Genomic DNA, 22547 nt, shown 5'->3' on the forward strand with positions numbered 1-22547 from the left:
ATTCGGTATACCCCATAGAAAGTTTCAAACATGTAACAGGATGTCACAAAAAAATGTCGCCGCCTGATGATGACGACATAGACGTCAAATGTGGACTGTTCCCTAGCTAACATGCTTCTGTGAAGACTGTACACTTTAAAGTAAGTATGCTGTTTGGGGTCATTTACAGTTGAAGGTTGTGTTTTGCTGGGTCATAGCTGAAACTAACGGCAGTGTTATGTTTAGCAAAGCACGTGGTTGCGGTTTATGTTAGTTTTTGCCCGTGGTATCTGCAGAAGAAGACGAAGAAATGCTGTATGCACGCCCCCAACACACCGCCCTTCACACAGCTTCACTTACATAAAGTGTTAGGACCAGTCAGTTATCTTACATATGTACGTACTATTGTTAGTTATGATAATAAAATAGTATCTACCTCGACAGCCTGGTGGTTCCTGCTTTACTCGAGTATCAATTAAAAAATCCAGCACTGAATCAACTTGGTGCCACTTGCCGGACTGAATGGCATAAAACAAATCAGTAATGATAACCACAAGATCCTCTGATATCGACATGTATCAGTGTATCTGTTCAGTATGGCATATCTCATGTGAAGTTGCCCAGCGGATGTTCCTTGCAGTGGCCTGCATGATGGTAAAAAGTCAAACTGAACTATCATTTTCAGTTTTCAGGGATATTTTTTGATAGAAATCAGACAAATTAAGGATGTAGTGTCTTGTAACTTAGATAGGGTGTTTATAGTGTGACCTAGTACTGATAAGATTAGTCGATTAGGTGATAGACAGATTAAATAAATTGCCAACAATTATGATAATCAATTAAAAAGTCATTTAACAAGCTAAAATATCAAACATGTGCTGGTTCAAGCTTCTAAGATGTGAGGATATTTTGCATTTCTCTGTTTTATAGCATTGTAATATGAATGTGTTTTTGGACTGGTAACTGGACAAAAAAAAAGCAATTTGAACATGCACTTCATAGACTAAACAGTTAATCAGCTAAACAAACAATAATTGAGAGGTTAATTGATATTTAGAATAATCGTTAGGTGCAGCCTTAGCCTGAAGAGTTTGTTTGACGAGGCAGAGCATTATCAGATACTCTGCTGTATTATTTTCTGCTCAAACTGTAAAGTGTGCAGAGGAGAGATCATGCGGGCTCACCAGCTGGCTTCTGCCACTGGAAGAAGGAGAGGTGTGTCTGCAGCTGCTGCTGTGTGTGAAATCTACAGGATATGAGGCTACAGTATCCCACTGAACACCTGTGCTTCATTTTTTCTGCTTGACTGCCACTGTAAAGAGATCCGTCACCGTCCCACATCTGAGCCTGTCTGCTCTGCCACAGTTTGCAGTATCATATCAGCTTGTCAGGAAACCTGCCAGCCATGGATGCCTGTTATGGGTTTGTATTGTAGGTGGTGGTCCACAGTCTAGCCTAAATATTGTTATTGTAATATGTTTGGATTTAATATTTGGAGTCAATGTTGGATTAACACCAGGGACTTGTGGCATGGCCGTGACGACCTTTGAAGACACTGAGATCAGTATTGTATCTGGGATATTTGGGCTTTAAATGACCTGAGGAGGAGTTTACAATCTACAATTACACAATAAGACACATGATGGGTTATTTAAGGCTGATTCTGACTTTTTTTTTAATAAAAAACAAATTTGAACATTTGTCTGGCAAAATAAGTACACACTGTACATTTATATTTATTTAGCATTATATTCCTGGCAGTGTGGAGAAATCTTTGAAACAACATCATCTAGAGAGATAAAACTGACAGAATCTAATTGAACAGTTAAAGGAACAATTAAATGTGAACAATATTGAGAGGTTGGTTTCACTGGGGGTGTTTGGACTCATGACTGGTGGTGAGAAGTCTTTAGTTGCTTTTTAATGTAAACAATATGTATGTCCAGTGAAGAAAAAATAAGTCATTTTCTAGCAAGAAAGAATTTCCTGCAAGGTACATGAAAACATGGAGTCTCTACAACAAATACTATTCTGTCAAGCTTTCTGAAACACCTGGATAACTTTTGATAGCTTGAAATGGCTGTGTGTGTGTACAGTACTGTTTAAAATTCCCGGCTCTATCTTTTAGTCTTGACTTCTGAAAAGTATTTTCAAACTCACATATGAGTGTCTACAGTCACTGATCCAGATGGTTAAAAAAAAAACCCTCAAACAAATTACACTACTGGACATTTAATTGAATCCTCTTGAATGAGCGGCGAAACATCTTCAGCCTTTTAGTCACTAGTCGAGTGTATTTCCTTTTATGTTTTGCTTGAAACTGAAAACAATTCCTAATTTTTGTAATTTTACAGAAAAATATGATGCGTAATATGATGCAAGTTCTTCTCATTTGTAACCAAACTGTCTTTAATGCAGCACTATGGTTTGTTTCTCCTCACAGCTAACAGACAATAGAGGATGTCAGTCAGGCTGCAGTACACTGCAAGCTGTTCACAGCCGCTGACTGTGAAAGACGGGCTTTAGTGTGTATTTGTGTCTGTGGGCTTTGAAATTTCAGAGTTCTATGTCTGTGCTTGTGTGTACGCCGAGGTTCAGTGACACAGTTCACACTCAAGAGCCAGTTTGCAAGGTGGGAGGTGGTTAGTCCATAGAAAAGGAGTGGTTGGTCTCATATTGTTGTGTGATCTTTGAATGGGAGGTTCCCCTTCAGGAATGCCTAAACAACTGTGCGTGGGCTGAGCGCAGAGGTAGTTTTATCTTATAGATTTGTGTGTGTAAAAGGAAGAGAGCGAGCATGTTTGTGGCTGAGTGTAAGTGCATGTAATGCAGCCTGTAGGGTTGAGTGCAGGAAGTTCTACAACAGCAGTGATGTGTAATTGTATTTACAAGAGGCTCTTTTCCTCCTCTGTACTTTTTATTGTCAGAGAAATTCTGGTTAAAGGCACACTCTGTGATCCAAGCGACGAACCCATTAGTCAATCAGTCAATTAGTCAATCAACAGAAAAATAATCTGCAAATATCTTGATTTATCGGGCAAAAATGCCAAACATTTCCCAGTTTCAGCCTCTCAATTATGAGGATTTGCTGTTTTTGAAAACTGAATATTTTTTAAGTGTTGGTCAGACAAAACAAAAATCTGAAGACATCACCCTTTGCCTTAAGAAATGGTGGCAGGCAGTTTTCACCATTTTCTGACATTTTATAGACCAAACGATTAATTGATAAGTCAAGAAAGTAATGGACCTTTTTCACGGCACGTATTTTGACTTGTCAAAGCAGGAAAAGCAATGTCTCAGTTCCATTAAGTGCTCCAGTAAGTCAGGCCAGTGAGCCAGCAAGCACAATTCCCGGGACCTGGAACTAACTTACCAAACTGGAATGCACTCATTATTAACGTTATTAATTACACGTGTGCTTTTCCTGCTATGACATGCCAAAATGTCTGCTGTGAAAAAGGTCTATTGGCAGATTAGTGGATAATGAAAATAATTGTTAGTTGCAACCCTAGAACCAAGTGTAAACAAAAGGGTCGCCCTACCACCAAAACACAAAACTGGAAGTTGCTGTCAGTCACAAATGGAAATGGAGACTGCAGTTCATGGTGTTGTTGAACTGTATTGCATTATACAGACATTTTATTATTTAGTTCACCCCCACTTATATCAATGAGGGTATGCTAAATAACAGTATAATGCAATACAATTCAAAACAAACGTGCCACAAACTAGATCCTCCAAAATGACCATGAAAGTTGAATCAAAACCTCTCTAAAACAGTTAAGATAAACAGAACATTAATACTTTTAGCTAGGTGAGCAACTGAGTGTAGGCTGCAAAGAGACACTGCAAAGAAAAGATAAAACTGACTGGTTTGGTTCTATTTTTTCTTGTTTTTTCATTTTTGTCACAAATGATCATAATATAGTTGTCAAGAGAAAGAGACTATGGTACAGTAATACATTAAAACAAGATGTAGGCCTACCTCCTACTGGCTGATATGAGCTATTACTTCATCTCAATATATATTACCAGCGGTGCCTTCAACTGATCTGTGAATAATTTGTGATTCTTTTAAATTGAATCTGTTTGTTTGTTTGTTGTCCTTCTAAACTCAACAACAATGTGTTTGTATTCTTCCACTAACAACATTTTTATTTACTGTCTCACATCCCCCTTTTGTCTTGACAGTCATGGCTTTGAACCTGCTGCGACCACTGTTGTGTCAGGCCCTGGTGCGGCAGGTCAGGTCTCCCCTCGTGGCCACCTCCAGAGTCAGTGCACCACTTCTGTACCCCAACACCACCTGCTACCCCGCTGCATGCACCAGGCTCTATGCCACCAAGAAGGCAAAAGGTTGGTGAGGAGATTCCAGAGACTGGAGTTCACATGAGCACAACCTCTGTGGTTCTGTTGGCATGAATGTGGCTTACTTGATTAGATATTATTTGTCTTAGATATGAGTCTTCACTCTTCCTTCAGTGCTTTTCTTCTTTCCCTCTCTTCATCTTCCAAGCCAAGGCAAAGGGCCAGTCGGCTAAGGTGAACATTAATTCGGCTCTGGTGGAAGACATCATCAGTCTGGATGAAGTGAACGTGGACATGACAGCTGTTCTCAATGCACTCAAGGATGACTTCACACGCAACCTCAGCATCCGAACCTCGCCAGGTATTCAGCTTATCTCTGTTTCTTTCTTGGACTCCCTCTCATGTTATCCGTGTCTCCTTATCACTCTCGGTTTGTTTCTCAAACTTTACTCCCTTCGTGTACAAAACTGAACAGTTGACCAAAAGGGAAACAAAAATGCATGAATGCATTACTCTCAAGTTCAATCAAATTTAAGTCACCATACAGAAGACAAAAAGAACCGATACAAGTTAACATAAATAGCTGTCCAATAGTGCCAGGATTTCATTTGATGTGACACTGAGTGGAAATAAATGGCACTATAATAAGAGGTTCTATCTACAAAGGTATGTCTGTGATCTCATGGATGTCTGCAGTCCGACCAGAATGATAAAATAGTTACCCAGAGTGAAACTGATGTTTGAATCCCGTTTTTCCAAAGAATGTTTTTCGCTAACATCTCTACAAACACAGCTCTACAATTCAAAAAAGCGCCACAAGACAGCGCAGTTTTATTTTTCCACTGCATCATGGACTGTGCACATGAGACCTTTTCTACTTAATAGCACATCAAAGGCATATTTTTACTTTGGGATAAAAGTCAGTAAGTCTTCCTATTTTGTTTGCATTTACCTGACATAGCACCTGAGGGTTTAGAGTGAGCCCCAGTGTGACATTACCTTGACCCTAGTTTGACCTCTGTTTCCCCAACTACATCCAGGTCATGACCCTTTGCCTCTGGGTTCTAACAAATGGGATCTGGGCTCAGGGGAGTCAAAGTTGGGGTGTGTAATGGAAGCTCCCGAGGGAGGAGGCAGCCGTTAGAATTAGACTTCAAGTGTCTGAGCTTTTTACTTCTTTTCCTCCTCAGATGAAAGTGCGCTTTCTCTGACATTTGATCTGCAGCATGTGCAGTCTTTTTACTTTTTCACGTGTAGGAGAGTTATTTTTTCGTTTTGTTTATTTGACAATTCATTTTAAAAGGACAATTGCATGCAATGTACATGCGCATTTAAAAGAGTATCAAGGATAACACAAAAAAGTCACTAATTTCCATTGTGGTCCTTGTTGTAGATAGATGTGGTGGTGGTGTGTGTGTGCGTGCACTCGCACGTAGAGATAGTGGTGTATCCCATTAGCGGCATATAAAAGCACAAAAAACAACAAATGTTAAACAACAGAAGCACAAACACAACCTAGATTTTTTTTTTTTTGGACACCTTAATGTCTTGTAGATTTCCAACTGTTTCATTGTTCTTTTATTAATTTATCTTGTTCCCTTTAGCTTTTTTCTTTCTCCACTCTTCATTCAGCAGTTTCCTGGTCTGAGTCATTTTCTATCTTCAGACCCTCCCTTTATCCCTCCATTACTTACTCCTCTATAGTTTTTCCAACAATTCCCAGCTTTATATTTTTGCCTCCACTCGTGCCATATTTTCAATCTCTGTCACACACTTTTGAGTTTAAATTTTTAATCTACCTACAGGGAAGCATTTGTTCACAGGTCAAGAATTTTGAGAGTTCCCTACTTCACTCCATCCAACTCTTCAGTCCTCCTTTTGTTTCTTTTGTCATTTTTGTCTCTTGTCTTCCCTCCATCCTGTCAGCTGCCCTGTCTCCTCCCTCCATCTCTCTAACCCTCATTGCTCTCCTCCAGTCCTTCCATCCTCCTCTCTTCTGTCCAGCTGCACAGTAATCCACGGAGGCAGCAGGACTTAGAGCTGACAGGAGAGATGAGATGGTGGAATGGAATGACGTCAGTTGTCCGAATGTGTGTGTGTGTGTGTCGTGCAAGTGTGTGTTTATTCCACCAACCTCTCATCTGGCTCTCATTAAGCTTATGAGTACATGTGTGTGTGGATATGACTGTATGTACTATTGTGTGTTGCCATGAATGTATACTGTATGTGTGCATGTGTTTGTTTGTGTGTGGCAAACGTATAGTAGAAAGTCATAGATAGATGCAGAGAGAAGGGATCAATGGTATGACCACCATATTGTGGTTAGTCGCAGATAGTCGCTTTGTTTCCGTGGAAACTTTAAGACAGAGTGGACTGAGACATCAAACAACAACAACAGTACTAGAAAAAAATACCCATAAATACCTTCAGGTACAACTAGGTCTTCCAAGTTGAGCTATTGGAGCTTAAAGGAATAGTTTGATATTTTGGAAAATACATTTATTCATTTTCTTGCCAACAGTTAAATCACCGAAACCACTGTCATGTCTCTCTGTTGAATATAAGGCTGGAGCCAGCAGCCGGTTAGCTTAGCCTAGCATAAAGCCTGGGAGCAGGGAGAAACAGCTAGCTTGGCTCTGTCCAAAGGAAACCAAACCTGCCTTTACAGAACCTGATATAAGAAGTTATATCTTATTTGTTTTATTTGTCCAACAATCAAAATGTAAAAATGACAAGTTGCTGGAACAATTTGTTTACTTCAATGCGACGGCAAGACTCCATGGAGTGCTTATGGCCAAAAAATAGTTCAGGCAAATAAACCTCTCCATAAAACCGCAAATCCCCTCCCCTTACAGCATCTTTCAGCTCATTGTTTTGGTTTTACGGCCCGCTGGTTTCATTCGCTCTCACTCTGCTCTTGGCGTCTTTTCCAGACGTAGCAGGCAACTGTATTCAGCAAGAAAGTAACTGTACGCTATCTATCCAGCACCAAACAACAGACAGACAAAGTTAGCGAACATACTGACCATAGTGGAGCATTTAGCAGCTAAAGAGCCAGATATTGCTCTAAGGAATTGGTGGAAACCAAAAACAGAGCTAAAAGCAGGGTGAATGTTGGACTTACATTCACCAGATGGCCAGAAACACGACTCCAAATGAATGCTAATGTTGTTCTGTAACTGCCAGCTGTGTAAAATAGGAACTGTATGCTAACAAGTTTGCCATATCATCTTAAAAGGTGATGATATGTCAGTGCTGTTTTTACAGCTTATTAGGCTGTACAGACCAAATAACTGCATAGAGATCACCTGAAATTAATGGTCCAGGTCAAATTCCTAGCTAAAGTTGGCTTGTTTGTATGTGGTGAGAATGCAACACGGTCCAACCACACGGTGATGACACATTTATGAATCCTAAAGCTAAAGCATATTTACCCACATTTCTGCTGATCAGGGCGACTGTTTCTCAAAATATTACAGTACAGGATGCGTCATTTCCTTTACCTTTTACTAGCTGTCTGATGTTGACAACAGATAAAGTCCAGCTGCAGTATCGACTAATGCTCCTAACCAACTATTTTCTTATGAGCTCTATGTGACCACCAGAATATATAGTATAAAAAAACCCATAGTTCCATGAAGCTCTGATGAGCTCAACGGAAAACCATGCTTCATGTTTACCATAACTATACGTTTGTTTTAATGAGACAGTGTCAACCTTATAAGACTACCTATTGTATACAAAGTGGGGGAAAAGAATAGAATTGATTGTTGATCATTAATCTTAGTCTGGTGAATGTAAATGAGAAATCATCAATATTAATTAATTGTGTACATCCTTAGTATTGCTTGTATATGAAGTGTACAAATGATGCGGCCTGTTTAATTTTAGTAACTTAAACTTGATGACTGATGAAAAGCAAAAAAATTTATAGTTTTACATTTAAAAATAGAGTGTACATTTATATCATATGTATTATATTATCAATATATGTAATGTTTTGATGAAGAACAATTTGGCAAATGCTTTCTCTGCCATCCTCCTCTGGCTTACCTCTTCTCTCTCAATCCCCATACTCCTCCACCTTTGTAGTTAAAGAAATTACTGTCTGTCTGTCTGTCTGCCCTCAAAAAGTACTAGCAGATGTGTAGGTGCTCATTGTCAAGGCACAGGTAACAAAGACGGACAGGCAGAAGGTCACACATATGAACATGAACGGTCTGCATATACACAGAGAGACACTGTGAGACAGACAGGCAGGTTTAGAGCTGCACACGAATGGATGTTTGAAGTCTAAAAGGGAGACAGAATAATTGGCAGGCAGGTAGACGGTATGTTAGTGATTCAGTTGGGGTGCAGCCTTTAAATAAAAGGTATCCATTTCATCACATCTTACCAACCTTTTATTTTTAAGTTCTTCTGCATCTAATCTCTGACTGGTACAACTATGCTTTTTGTCACCTTCCTCCTCCTCCCCCTTTTCCACACACCAGCAGCTCAGCCCCCAGTGGGTAAGAAGGGAGCGAGTGATGTAAGGCAGAGGTGGAGAAGAAGGAAACAACTGCGTCTGAGGTTAGCCAGATGGATGAGAGGGGCGGATGGATGGAGTGAGGGAGTAGAGGGAGGGGACAGAAGTCAACTCATGTTGGCAAACTCACCTTTGCTTCTCTCAGTGTTGACAGTGAGGAGAGACAATAGATCATGGAAACTCTTAAGTCTGACAGTGGTTTCTCATTTTTATTTTTGTACTTACTCATGCAATTTGTGGCTTCAGCTGCACATTCAACTGTCTGTCTATTTGTTAATCTGTCTGTCTGATTGAATGATTGATTGTATGTTTTCCTTTTGTATTATGTCTACATGGAAACAGTGTCATCAAACCAGAAAAGCTACCATATTTACCACAGCCCGACTAATACTTTTAGGGCCGATACTGATATTGAGCCATTAGACTAAAACAAATCTGATAACAATATAGTGATTTTTTTTTTTTAGATTTTTTTTACATAAACACATACATAAATAATATAATACATAAAGCATTTTGTGATAAAGACATGTCTGAGTAAAGATATTTTACAAATGAACAATAAACTTTATTATCAAACGACACTAACCGTATAATAGTAAATTTCGAACAGTAGCAACATTTAAGTAAGTTGTTTTAAATAATAACTATAAATATAACTACACAACAATATTTAACTTAAATTTAGAAAAAACTATCAAATATTCATAAAATGCAGCCTATGAAACAGTTTTTGCTGCAAATGCTGATAAATTCGATATTGGCCAATAAAATTGGGCTGCAGATAAATAGATGCCCAAAATCAAGGGGACTACATTGCACATGGCAACAGTAAAATGATGCCTTAAATAGTTTATGTAGGTAAATAAATGTAATGTAAAGTAAAATAAACAATTACATGTATCTGTATTTGTTTAGGAGCTCTGGATCACATTATGGTGACGACTCAAGATGGGAAGTTCCCTCTCAAGCAGCTGGGTCAGATCTCCATGAAATCACCTCAGCTCATTATGGTCAACATGGGCAGCTTCCCAGAGGTAAGACGATCACAAATACACAGAGCCAAATACAAGAACACACATGTACAGATTCTTCTGGTATCTGTTTGTCTCACGTGGACAGTTACACAGTAACTAAAAGCTTTATAAAAATAATCCAAAGCACAGACAGATAGACGGTCCTCACAGAAGGAAAAGTGAGCCAGACCAGAACTCAAAGCCCACATCTCTGTACAAATGAAACCTGAACCTGCCTCTCTCTCTCTCCAAAACTGTGTCTCAGATGCTAATTGATTGTTCACTCCGGGAGCCCTTTGTTCTGGGGTGAAAGATAGCAACAAGAACCTAAACTCTGTGTGTGCGTGCACTGAGATGTGGTTACGTCTGCGTGTGAGTTGTCACAGAATAGGAAATGACCTCACTTTACCCCCAGGTTAGGAAGGAATGGATTATTTACTTTCTTTTTTTGCTCCCTTTTTCTCTCCCTCTTTTCCTTCTTAGATGATACAACACTGTACTAATCAGAGCTCAAGAAAGACATTTTGTCCACCGGGGCAACTCACATTTTTAGTGGCCAGACTTTCTGGTGGTCTGGAAAATCTAAATGTGCTTTTTTTTTTTTTTTTTTTGTGGACTTGTGTGTCCACAAATTAAAGTTTTCAAGAATTCAAAGATATAAACCGGTTTTTATAAGCATAGATGGCATTCAAAGGCAGTTTGTTCTTTTGGAGAACCACCTGTCTGTTACAACAAAAAACTGTTTTTGCGATTACCTTCCACCACCTTCTGTTTTCCTACCGGTCACCTTTTGTGAACCTGAGAGGTGTGGTTTCACCTCTTTGTTGTCTTTTGTGCTGATATCATAAAACAACATGCAAATGTAAGCATTTATCAGCATCTCAAATCTGAAAATCCAGTCTTCAACCTGAATCAGGCTGAATGGTCTTTCGGTGAGTCTATTTCCTTCCCAGAAACTCCGACCACAGACCACACACACACTGACAAACCCACTCATGCACACACACGCTACCCTGTTGTGCCCAACGTTACCCATGTCCCACACAGAGGTGAGTCCTCAGTACCCAAAGCTAATAGGTTTATAATGATGCCTATCCATTACCAGGCACTCCAGAGGCCCTACCATTGTTTTCCATTCATTCATTAAGAGTAGCCTGGGAAGGCACAGTGGAACTAACAACAACTACCAGCATGCTTAGATCAGTAGGCAATTTGGTGTGTGTGTGTGGGGGGGTATGTTTAAGCATCCCACCACTTTGTTCATAAAGTGTTTTCTTCAGGACTCCCTTTTTTATACACACACTCAAATGCACACAGGCTCTCACACACACATTCCTCTCCACTCGCCTCTTTGCTTTGAACCGGGCCGTCAAGCGTTTGATGTGTAATTTTTCTTCCTCTCTAACATATTAACCAGAACCTGCCTGGCCTTTCCAGACAAATTCCGCTCGGTATTCCGTAACCACCGGAGTAGTCGTCGGGGGGGGGTTGATGAATTTGATGTTGAGAACAATCAAACATAGGTATGGGCTGAATCTATCACCCCACATTTAAAGAGAGCAACCAGAAGCCTGTGCTCCGGATGACTTTAACAAAGGAAAAGAAAAGAAACCTCATGAATTAATTCAATGCTCACAAATAAATTCCTTTAATCTCGCTGCCATTTCTTTCCCCCAGCGGAAAAGACCAGAAAGAGCTGTCGAGAAAGGGGGGTAGGGTAGAAAAGAGGTAGGGGGAAAAAAAGAGGAAATGTTATGCTCTTTTCCTCACATTGCACATTTGCACACTTTGTAAAGGTCAGCTAAGGGAATTGTCATGCGGTTGCAGAATTGGTTTGAGGAGTGTGACTTTGTTTTCAGAAATTCAAAGGATTTGGCTTCATCCCTCTTTGTCTATATACACTGTTTAACTGTAGCTCTCTGGGTTTAATGTAGTATTTGCTGGACTGAAGGATTGTGTTGTGTATGGTGGATCAGGTTTTTATGTTTCACATATGTGAATGCTGTTTTAATATTTACTATTTAGTCACATGCAAGCTTCTTTTTCTGCCTCCCTGTTGGCCTACCGAACGAATAGAAATAAACCTATAAATAAATTTACAAAGAAGCCACTATATAGATTGTCTGTCTGATCCTGTGTTGTGTTGAGATATCATTTAGCATTTACAGCACAGCTGCCTTTCCAGCCAGTGTCCACACTGACACTGGATCTCTTGTTCACAACACATAATGCTCTTCTTTTCATGTCCCACTGATTATCTTCATTCTTTAAAAAGATGACAGATGGTGTTTGGGAAATATTAGTTGCATTTTTTTCAATAATCCAATTTAGACAACAGCTGAGAAGAAGGAAATCGTCTGCAGATGTTTTCATATCTAGTGGTAGTTCTGACAAATTTGCAGGAGGCAGGAGTTATTCTGTGTCCCAAATCCATGACTATCCTCACTAGCTATTTATTTTCTGTTGATGTAGTTGCTCAATGCGGATCAGAAACATGCATTTCCACTTTTGCTCTTAATGTGGACAAATGTGTCTCTTAATTTCTCATGAAAATAACTTTTGATCAGATAATCTGTTTGTCTAGTTTGCATTTACTCCAAGATTCAGTTACACCACATGTCATGTATGATGATGCCAGATTTTAAGGGAATCGAAATGTCCATTTTCACAGACATGAGGCTTGTTTTGACAAAACTAAGGGCTGGTTCACACACAAAGGTCCGGTCCCTGAATCAAACCAATGCAAGGATGATACGTTGTTTCAATTTTCGAACTGATCCGGCTTTTGCGTTCACAAAGGCAAAACTCAAACGGTCCAGAAATTGTAAATAATAGCCATGTGGTGGAAATGTTGTTTGATTATTGGTCATAAAGTTTGCGGGTAAAGACAACAAACCCCTCCAAATTTCTACATGTCGTACATCATGGAGCACCGACAGGTTCTTTTCATGTTGATGTTGATCTGGAGGCATATCAGACTTTAGAGGACCGTGCATATGATCATCTCGTAAAACGGCGGGTATTAAATAATTTCTCCCCCACATAAGGTAATGAGGTGGCCACATGAAAAATCTGACCACAATACAAGACAGTGTTTACTTAGTGAATAAAGTTACATATGTACATGTGTTACTGTCATTAAACACATCACCTTAAGATAATTACCATTTTCCAGTCTTCATAAACAAGCAAAAAGCTGCTTTTATATGTGAAAATACAGATTCAGAAATTTGACCCAAAAACGAAAACATACAAACTCAAAAGCACATGTGTGTGCGTATGTGTATGTGTCCATGTATCATACACAAGCACAAGCAGACTCTCCTGTGAGGTCACCATGGGTCAACGCCCTGCCCTGCAACCTCTCAGTCCTGTCCCACAGGGCCGAGCGCTGACAGTGGCCCAAGGCACTTCCACAATGCGTGGTCTTCCCCTGACATACACTCATGCACACACCCCACCCAAACACACACATACACACACACTACAGACACACCACAACACCCTAATGATTGCCAGCTGGAGCTAAGCCACTACCTGCAGTTGTAGCGCTGCTTTTCCATTCACACCAGCACACATTTGTGTGTGTGTGTGTGTGTGTGTGTGTGTCCCCAGGCTACAGCGGCTGCCACCCGTGCCCTGAGAGAGAGTAGCATGAACCTTAACCCAGAGGTGGACGGGACGATCATCAAGGTGCCCGTTCCCAAGTGAGTCTCTTTCTGACACACACACAGCCCCAAAGGCAGAAACGCTTTCCTGCTTTTAGCGCTTAACTTCTTTTCGATCTTTTCCCTCACACTTTTACTTTTCTTCTGTCATTCCTCTGTTTTCCCACTCCCACTATTTAATATAAACATATTTGAACTGCTACTAGCCCTGAAACAATTGGGTGATCTGATCAATCAATTACTCAATTGACAAAATGTTAATTGATAATCATTTTTATGCATTTACTTTTTTTATTTAAAATAAATCATTTTAATACATATTTTTATGCTCTGTTAACCTGTGACAGACATTTGACATTATTTTTTAGTAAACCAATGAAATAATCAATACATTATGTAAGTCTCATCCATGGTTTTTTAATTTCTCCCCATTAATAAATCCCCTAGTCTGAGCTGTAACTGACAGATTTATTGACTTTTGTTTGTAGATGTATAGAGACCCCAAGTGTGTTAAAGTGAGGCTCGGGTCACTCTCTCTCTTCATTCTGGCTAGACCTCTCTCTCTCTGTCTCTCTTTTTCTCTCTGCCAAGTCAAACAACCTCACACAAAACTATCCGTCACTCACTCACTAAACCACTCTGTGTGTATATACAGTATGTTTTTATACATATACACACACACATGTGCATGTAAGTATACATGCATAAATGCCGGCCTGTGTTTATGTGCATGCGTGTGTGCGCGCATGGAGCAGCAGGTGTTAGTCTGGCAGAGGAGGGAGACAAGAGTCGGACTGCTTTCCCCCTGCAATCAGTCTCGGCACGCTCCGAGCCTCCATTTGCATTTCCAAAGAGAAGGCGCTCCTTGATTGGCCCTGGAATCAGTAATTAGGCCGTATTGTTTGTGGTAAATAAACGCTGCTCTTGGATTGTTTGCAAATAGTCCCCAAGTCAAAAACAATGAAAAAAAAGCCAATTAAGAACAAAGAGGGAGTGAAATGGGAAGTAGGATTTTTTGAGTTATTAACAAATGCAAAGTGTATACAAAGTTGTTTGGGTGAAGGATGTTTCAGCTCTGGTCCGAGACCTCGGAAAGTTGTTGTTGTTACGAGTCAGAACTAAAATGATTAGACTTCATGCCTACGAGCACTTCACATTCTCATTTGCACAAGTGAGGACATTGGGTTTTTTTATGATTTTGTCTCTGCGCAGTTATGTGTTTCTGTGTTTAGTATTTTCTGTACAGTACCCACCAAGAGTCTGACTAATCGTCTCTTTTTAGGTCTTTGTGTGCAGTTTGAAGGTATGTTTATCTTGTATTCCCATGTATCGGGTACTGCAGCAACTCCTCTCAAAACACAGAGAGCTTAACAGCATCTTAATAAACATTTTCTTACTGTACATAGAGGAGCTGCATCTTGAACCCACAGACATCAATTGAGCTAAACTAATATCATCCTTCATCAGATCTTCAAACTGCATACAGACATAAAAGGGGCATGGATGAGTTTGTATGTGTGGACCCTTTCTTGGTGTAATCCATTTACCTTATTCTTACCTTCTCTTCCCTGTCTTACTCTTTGGTCTTATTTCTTTCCCCTCATCTCCTCCCTTCCCTGCAGAGTAACACGGGAACATCGAGAGAACCTCGCCAAGCTGGCCAAACAGTTCAGCAACAAGGCTAAAGACTCACTGAGGAAAGTACGATCTAATGCTGTTGCGCAGGTCAAAAAGGCAAAGGAGGGACACTCAGAGGACACCATACGACTTGTAGAAAAACAGGTAGGAGACGGGAAAAAAGACAACAGTGCTATTACACTTAGCTGTGTTTCCACCGCAGGAACTTTCCCCAGGAACTAGGAACTTTTGGAGGAACTGGTCCCTGGTCCCTGCGTTTCCATTGCAGGGACCAGAGTCTAAATTAAATAAATAGTTGTTGAACCAAAGTGGCTGTTTTTGTATCTGAAAACAAGTAAATACTACTATATATGTAAAAAGACACGTAATGCTTATGCTTGTGTTACCATATTCTAATATTCACAACGCTCTGAGGAAGTAGTGGCTCTCAATTTCAACATTATACACCGGTAAGCTCAGTATTTAAAACAGGTGAGAGTGCAAAGGTTAAAATATGCAAAGGTCCTTATGCTGAATTGCAGGTGACGTGTTTAATAAGTTAAAACAGTAGAGTTGTGCAGCTGTGTGATGGGTGTAACCTGATGGGTGTTATTTGCCTGATCTTCACGGGTCTTTAGACCGCGGTGGAAACGCAGACAACAATGGGCTGAAGGAACCTTTTCATTCCTTGAAAAGTAGTTCTTGGGAATAAAAGTTCCGGGTACTGGGTGAAAATGCGATTAGGCTACAATAAGGCTGAGATGAGTGGCAGATGTGACAGATGAGTCACCAAACTGAAAAGAGTCAAGGAGGTAATTGATAATTAGAACTCACTAAGACCTGAAACTATTGTAACCGCAGCCCAAACTGTCCAAGGGTACAGCTTTTTCTAAAGTGAAGTGAGCATGAGGTCATTTTCTAATTTGAAATTTCCAATGGTAGTATTTTACTGTTATTTGTAAGTTCCAAATCGGCACCAAAGTGAGAAATTCAGTCCAGTCACATTCTGTCCCATCGCAGCTACATAATGTCATCCTTTACTAGACATACACTAGAGGAAGGTAAAAAGTGAGCCCAGAAGGTGTATTCAGAATAGTTTTATCTTTTTCCATCTTTCCCTCTGCCTTCACAGATCCAGCAGATGTCAGACAGCATTGCAGTGGACATTGACAAACAGCTTGCAGCCAAGACCAAGGAGCTGTTAGGCTGACTGTGACGATTAAAAGAGTCCTGCATTTTAAGTTGTTTTTGATACTGTATCATTTGGTTATAGCTGAACCTACAGATAGACACACATAACAGAAGCAACTTGTCATTCCTATCGTGTTAATAATAGACAGTGACTCAGTTGCGTTGGGGAGGTAGCTTTTGATGAGCGCAACAGTCTGAAAGCTTCACACAGATGAACAAGTCTCGGTCCTGTTTACATGTACTGGTACTTCTGGCAGAAACTGGGCTTTGGTTCCTGCCCACATCACTGGCAAAGATCTGCTCTACGCTGCTGGGTGATATCTGTGTTTAACCGTCAGTACATAAACAGAAATTGGCACGTAAAACAACAACGACAGACTCCCAGTCACCTCCCTCCTCCCTTGTTACTCTTCCTGTCTTCAAACAAACACCAACTGAGGGACGAATGAACTTTTAATGGGATTTGTGGGCCTCCTCCTAATCAGACCCCTTGCCACAAGGGCTGTCTGTTTATATAAAACAAGCGCACCCATCTGAATGCAAACTGGCTACGGGTTTGTCTTGGTGGCAAGAGCGAGAGAGAAAGGGAGAGAGAGACGCAGGATATCATTAGCGTGTTGCCAAACATTTGTTTCACATTGATTCAAAGTCTGTTAAAAAATGCACTTGAGGAAAAAAAGGCCTTTAATTTCTGCCCATGTCTACGATTGATAATACGGCTGCTCTCTCGACAATAAAGTCAGGAAAGTAACATTATTGATGGACTCCATTAAAGAAACACTGCTTTGTACCATGTGCGTCATCTTTCTCTCTCTTGTTTTCTTTTCTTTTCCTCCACTTTTGGTTTGAAGTCGCCCCCTCCTCCATTAGTTAGAGTGATAATGGACTTTTCCTGTGTACAGACCTCCAGGCCCTGGCTGCTGGCACCACAATTGTCCATTAGGAAAAAAGGCTTTTTAACATTGTGCACTTGGCCCTCTTTGTCTTAAATAGCTGCACTTTTAAGGCCATGGTCAGGAATTGTAGTACGAGTAGTTGTTGAAAGCGGATCAATAACAAGAAATGTTTGGATGGGAAACCTACCCAGCAACACACATGGCTCTGCTTTCATCTATCCGCTGTTTACACCAGCTAGAGGCTTTCCGTTATATTATGTGGTCGGTGTCTTCATCTTTATCATTATTTGTTTTGCTTCCTCTGCTACTGGTCGCAGGCGGCCCACATGGCAGACAGGTTTAATTTTAAAAGATTGCCCACACACTTGGTCTTATAGTCACCCAGTCATTTGATGATTACAGCGCTGAAACATTGCAAACTACTAATTACGTTGATCAAAATGCTGTGTGACTTATTTTAAATGGAGAAAATGAATTGAGGAATAGTGACTATGCAGATTCCATGGTGGTTTTTGTCATCTTTGGTGTTAGCTGGTAGCAGCACTAAATTGCACGCTATAGATTGTGGCTTTATTGCATTTGCCTTGGCGCTCAGTCTCCCTGAATGGCTTTGCTTTAATGGCCTAAACAGACTAGAGTCATTGGATAAACAAGAGTTTAGCAGAGGAGTGGCTGGGTCGGGACAGAGGAGGGGTGGGGTGGAAATGGCAGGTTTTTGTGGTGATTCTAGGTCCATATGTCAGCAATTTGAGGGCATTGTGTACCTTGGCCTAAAACAGAGGCTTCATGATCGATGGAGGGGTGAAAATCTCCCAAGTCCCTGGCGCAGAACACAGGCAAGCACAAGGAAATTGCTTTCAGCTGATAGCTTCATTTTGGTTGACATTTATCAAGTGAATTACCCCTGTTCCTTTCAAATGTTTACTACTACTAGCACTGCCTTTTGACGTATGTGTGTGTGTGTGAGACTGCATTTGTGTGCGAGCGAGAGAGAGCAATAGAGGTTTGTCTTTGTGGAAGTTCTGCTGTGTCCTTTGGCGATTCCTCACAAAAATATACAAGTCTAAATTAGTTCAGTAAACATTTGATTTGATAGTCTAGCCTTTTATTTGTTGCTGGTGCATTTTAAGGAAAGATAACCAGTTAAATATTTTGAACTTACTAACTGTGCTTTAACTCACAGCAAGCTCTTTATAAAGCTATATTTTTTACTAAAAAGCACCAATGTCTAATTTTTGCATAACAGAAATGTAAATCCATTTATCTCAAGAGTTAAAGCGGCACTATGTAACTTTGGCTAATTAGCTGCAAAGGTGACATTTATGGGATAATGGTAAGAGCTAAAATGTAATGTAACAGTAGCACAAGTAGAGAAGAGTCATAAATCAACAAACTGACTCAGTAATGTCAGTTATACAGCCATATCTCTTTGCTAACAATAGCCAACATAAGCTACTGGTCACACCAGACCACATGAGGCTGAAGCAGCAAAACCCCTGTAGTGTATTAAATTGAGCATGAGTGCATTTTAGTTCTAATGAATTCAAGTTTTCATTTGTAAGAAGAAGAATTTTTTCTTCTCGCTTTAAATCATCAAAATGGGAATTTTTGAAAGTATGCAGGTTTAGTTGCAGTGTGCAAATCCAATTTCATCCCTTTTACTGTTTTCAGAAAGCACAAATATCAAATACAGCCATGGAAGAGTACAATTTAAACTCATATTTGAAAAAAATAATCAAAATCCCTTGAGTGTTGCTCTCTATCTCAGCCCTGTCTTACTGCATTCTGCCCCATATCCCTCTTAGCATTGTTCTACCTCTCAAAATCTCTTTCTCAATTTTCACGCAGATGTCTGTATTGCATTATTCATATCTTTTAAAAGAAGCTTGTGACCATGATCTAATACAAGTTTGCCATAAAAGACCAACATTATATTGTATAGCCGCAGTGTGTGTGAAAGAAGAGAAAGAATGTATATATGATTCCCCTCTGCTGTCTGTCTTCCCTTTGTGCTGCCCGTGATTACACTCTGAACATCAAGTCGTGGTGCTCCTGCAGCAGCTGAACCGCCAAGGAGGCCACGGAGCCAGGCAACGACAGAGCCAACCACTTCAGCAAAGACAGAATCGGATCGATCCCACACACACACACACCTCTCACTCCCTCCTTCTTCTCTCTCTTCTCCCTCCCACTCTCTCTCTCTATATATATTCTCATCACCTCTGGAGTGTTAAGAGCGTCAGAGTGTGAGAAGCCACCCTGAAGATCTCATCAAGGATCCAATCAGCGCTTGAATGCGAAATGCACTCTCCTCTTGCGATGTGATGATGGGGAAAAGACATTGAAAGAGCCTGTCTGGAGCGAAAACCTCTGCATATGCAAATTGAACTAAAGATTTCAATGGATTTGATGTTCATAAGAGTATCGCTGACCCTTTTCAGGGATGTAGTAACAGGCTTGCAGGAAAAGAATATGGGCAGATTAGCCTATTAATATTTATAGATGTAATTGGTTGAGCTGTGTGGCATGAGGCCTTCTTGTGCCTGGTGTAATGCAGACCATGTTTAGGCCTAATCCAGGTGGGCGCTCTTACTGCTTCTAACAGGGAAATAGCCAGCCATTTTAGGAGGAAGCTGGATATCCTAATCAGGTAAACTAATACTGGGCGGTGAGAGTGTTTCCTTCCGGAGCTCTTGGCACGTCAGTCATTCACAGAATTGCTCCTGTCTGTTCTGCGAGCCATTTTAACTCTATGGAACGTGCCCCCCCCCACATGCATTTAGAGAGGACCACACGGGCCCCTTTGGATAGCCGCTATACCCACAAGGAGGCTCCCCAACCTTCGCAGGGACCAACCAGACGCTCCAACACACACACCTCCTGCTTCTCAAATCTGAACAAAGCGTTCCTCAGTCTAAAGTGGTTAAACTGTCATTTCAAATCGTCTGGACATCGTGATTACCGGCATGGGAGGAATTATATATTTAGCTTTATGTCCGTCGCCATTTCCTCCCCCCGTCCTGATCTGAAGTGACTAGCCAGTAGTACCCTCGATATTACTATCTCTGAGGAGTTTAAACCTTCCCCCAGGAGACAAGTGTAATCAAGGGCTGCCAGCAGGAGAGAGGGAGGGAGAAGGATGAGAGGTGTGGGGTGGGTGATGTTGGAGGCCTGTAGTGATGGGATGGCGGAGGGAATGACAATGGACCCAATCTACAAATACATCTCTACATCTCAATCCTTAAAAAATACTGAAGTACTCAGCCAAGCCTTCTTTAAAAAAAAAAAAAATTCTGTCTGGCATGACCTGCTGTTTTGAAATATCAAACATTTTTACATAGAATAGAATTACATAGAAGTGTATCTGGACAATATATTCAGAAAATAATATCCTCTCATTTTGTTCTAAAAGTTCCTTTTTTGCATGTTCAAATGACTAAACATTAACAGACACTTGTCTTTGACCAAATACTGGTAATGAAAATGTTTCGTGTGTCATCATTGCTGCAACAGGTGAATTGTTAGCAAATTTGATTAGGATACAATAAATAAAATCAATTTCAACCCTTGCAAAATTCTCTGTATCAAGTAATTTTTTTCTTTTGTGGAGGGCCAAAAGTCACGTTTTCCTACAGTAAAACAAATTTTCAAAAACTGCAATTGCAGAAGGATTATTTCAACTTGTTTCCAATACATATCCAAGTGAGTTTATTGAAACAAGACAGAATTAGGCAGATGGCTGCACTAGAATCAAGAAAAATGACACTTTCACAAATTCTTGCATCAAGTTAATTTGCACTGGAATATCTCCTCATACTGGCAGATGTTTTTCGCTTGTTTTAAGAAAATAAGACTTTCAGGGCTCCATAATAGACACAAATGGCTGACTTGGTCAGATGGAGATTTTTGCAGTGCAGTAACCGTTTCAAGAAAATCTAACTCCCATGCACTGTAGTTCAGCAAGAGAAAATATACACTGCACAAATAACGAGGGGTGGAAAATGTTGAATGTAAGGAAAAGCATGCATGTATACATACATAGAGATACCGTTGAGTCATTGTTCAGAAAAATTTTAATATTTTTCCTGAATTCTTTCAGCAATGCACTGCTAAAAAACATTGTCCCTCAGTAAATGCCCCCTCCCCCAGCCTCCAGGATCTCATCCATCCTGAAGAGACTCATTCATCCTCAATAACGTCACCGCTTGCTCATAAATAAAAGTGACCGTTAGGAAAGCAGATGAACGCAGCCAACGGATTGGACAGGAAGCCAGTTAATCTGCAATCCAATCCGGCCCGAGTCTAGTGAAACCTGGCTCAGCTTGGCTGACCGAGGCCTGGGAGGAAGGAAGTGAAGGACTCAGGAAACAGTGTTCAGAGCTTTCACCAGTCATATCCATCACAGTGCACGGTGATGGAAGCATGTGTGTGCGTGAGTGTGTGTGTGTGTCCCTGTTTCACCAGTCATATCCATCACAGAGTTCTGTCTCCAGGCCTGGGCAAGAGAGCTGGAGAGTCATTAGAGGGGCTGGGCTGCAGCGCTGCACTTTAACTAAACATCTTTTCCATAAAATAAATGCTTCCAGGTTAGCGTGGGTCCCGGAGAACCCAGGTCGCCTCGCTTTTGCTGCCACTCATCTGATCCCAATTACCAGACAGACTGGGTCAGAGCCAGTGGAGACTATATGGATACAGACTGGAGTCGTGTGTTAGACTCCAGTGATAAGTGTGGCATCCTTTTGGCTAAAATCAATACATTGCCACCCCACCATGCCCCATCCTACCTGTCAATGTCTTTAACCAGTATGGTTTTTGCACTTACACATTTTTTGGATTTAGCTCATGTTCTTTAGTGGCTTAGTATGATATGAGTGAGTATGTGTGGGTTTAGTGTCTGGTTTGAGGACATTTTAGTGGGACATTAAACCTGTGACTTGGGAATCTAACCACAAAGCCACCTTGAAATCTATCTAACTGCCAATTTGGAGCATAAAAATATGACATTGACCCACTGCTTTTGCACATAAATGAATACATATGCACTTACTTACTATATTTACTGTATCTAAAAAAAAACATACATACAGACTAGGCAAGGCAAGTTAATGTATTTGCACGGTACCTTTCAACAACAAGGCATTTCAAAGTGCTCTCTGTATGTCTAAATCACTTTGTTTTCATATGCAGCATTTTCTGTCTCCAGCAACCCCTAAGTTGCTGTGCAACCTGTTATCAGATCATACTATAGCATACTATTTATTAGGACATGTCATGTCATGCAGTATCTTGTTGTCCTCTTGTCTGTCACCTTGTCTTGTCACATCATATAATTTTCAGTAACATC

General features: G+C 40.5%; 1 protein-coding gene across 2 annotated transcripts; it reads left to right on the top strand.

Moving 5' to 3' along the window:
- The first annotated feature begins 8 nt into the window (after positions 1 to 8).
- On the top strand, positions 9 to 20778 carry mrrf (mitochondrial ribosome recycling factor). 2 transcript variants are annotated; one of them, XM_044175242.1, is made up of 7 exons: positions 9 to 140; positions 4171 to 4335; positions 4496 to 4648; positions 9734 to 9852; positions 13447 to 13538; positions 15122 to 15281; positions 19245 to 20778. In XM_044175242.1, the coding sequence occupies exons 2-7, from the start codon at positions 4173 to 4175 to the stop codon at positions 19266 to 19268; spliced, it is 711 nt and encodes a 236-aa protein (XP_044031177.1). In that variant the 5' UTR covers positions 9 to 140; positions 4171 to 4172; the 3' UTR covers positions 19269 to 20778. The 2 variants fall into 2 exon arrangements, with proteins under 2 accessions (XP_044031177.1, XP_044031176.1); XM_044175241.1 differs by lacking the exon at positions 19245 to 20778 and adding an exon at positions 16249 to 17097.
- The last annotated feature ends 1769 nt before the right edge of the window (positions 20779 to 22547 follow it).

Source organism: Siniperca chuatsi, linkage group LG18, assembly GCF_020085105.1.
Source record: "Siniperca chuatsi isolate FFG_IHB_CAS linkage group LG18, ASM2008510v1, whole genome shotgun sequence".
NCBI lineage: Eukaryota > Metazoa > Chordata > Actinopteri > Centrarchiformes > Sinipercidae > Siniperca > Siniperca chuatsi.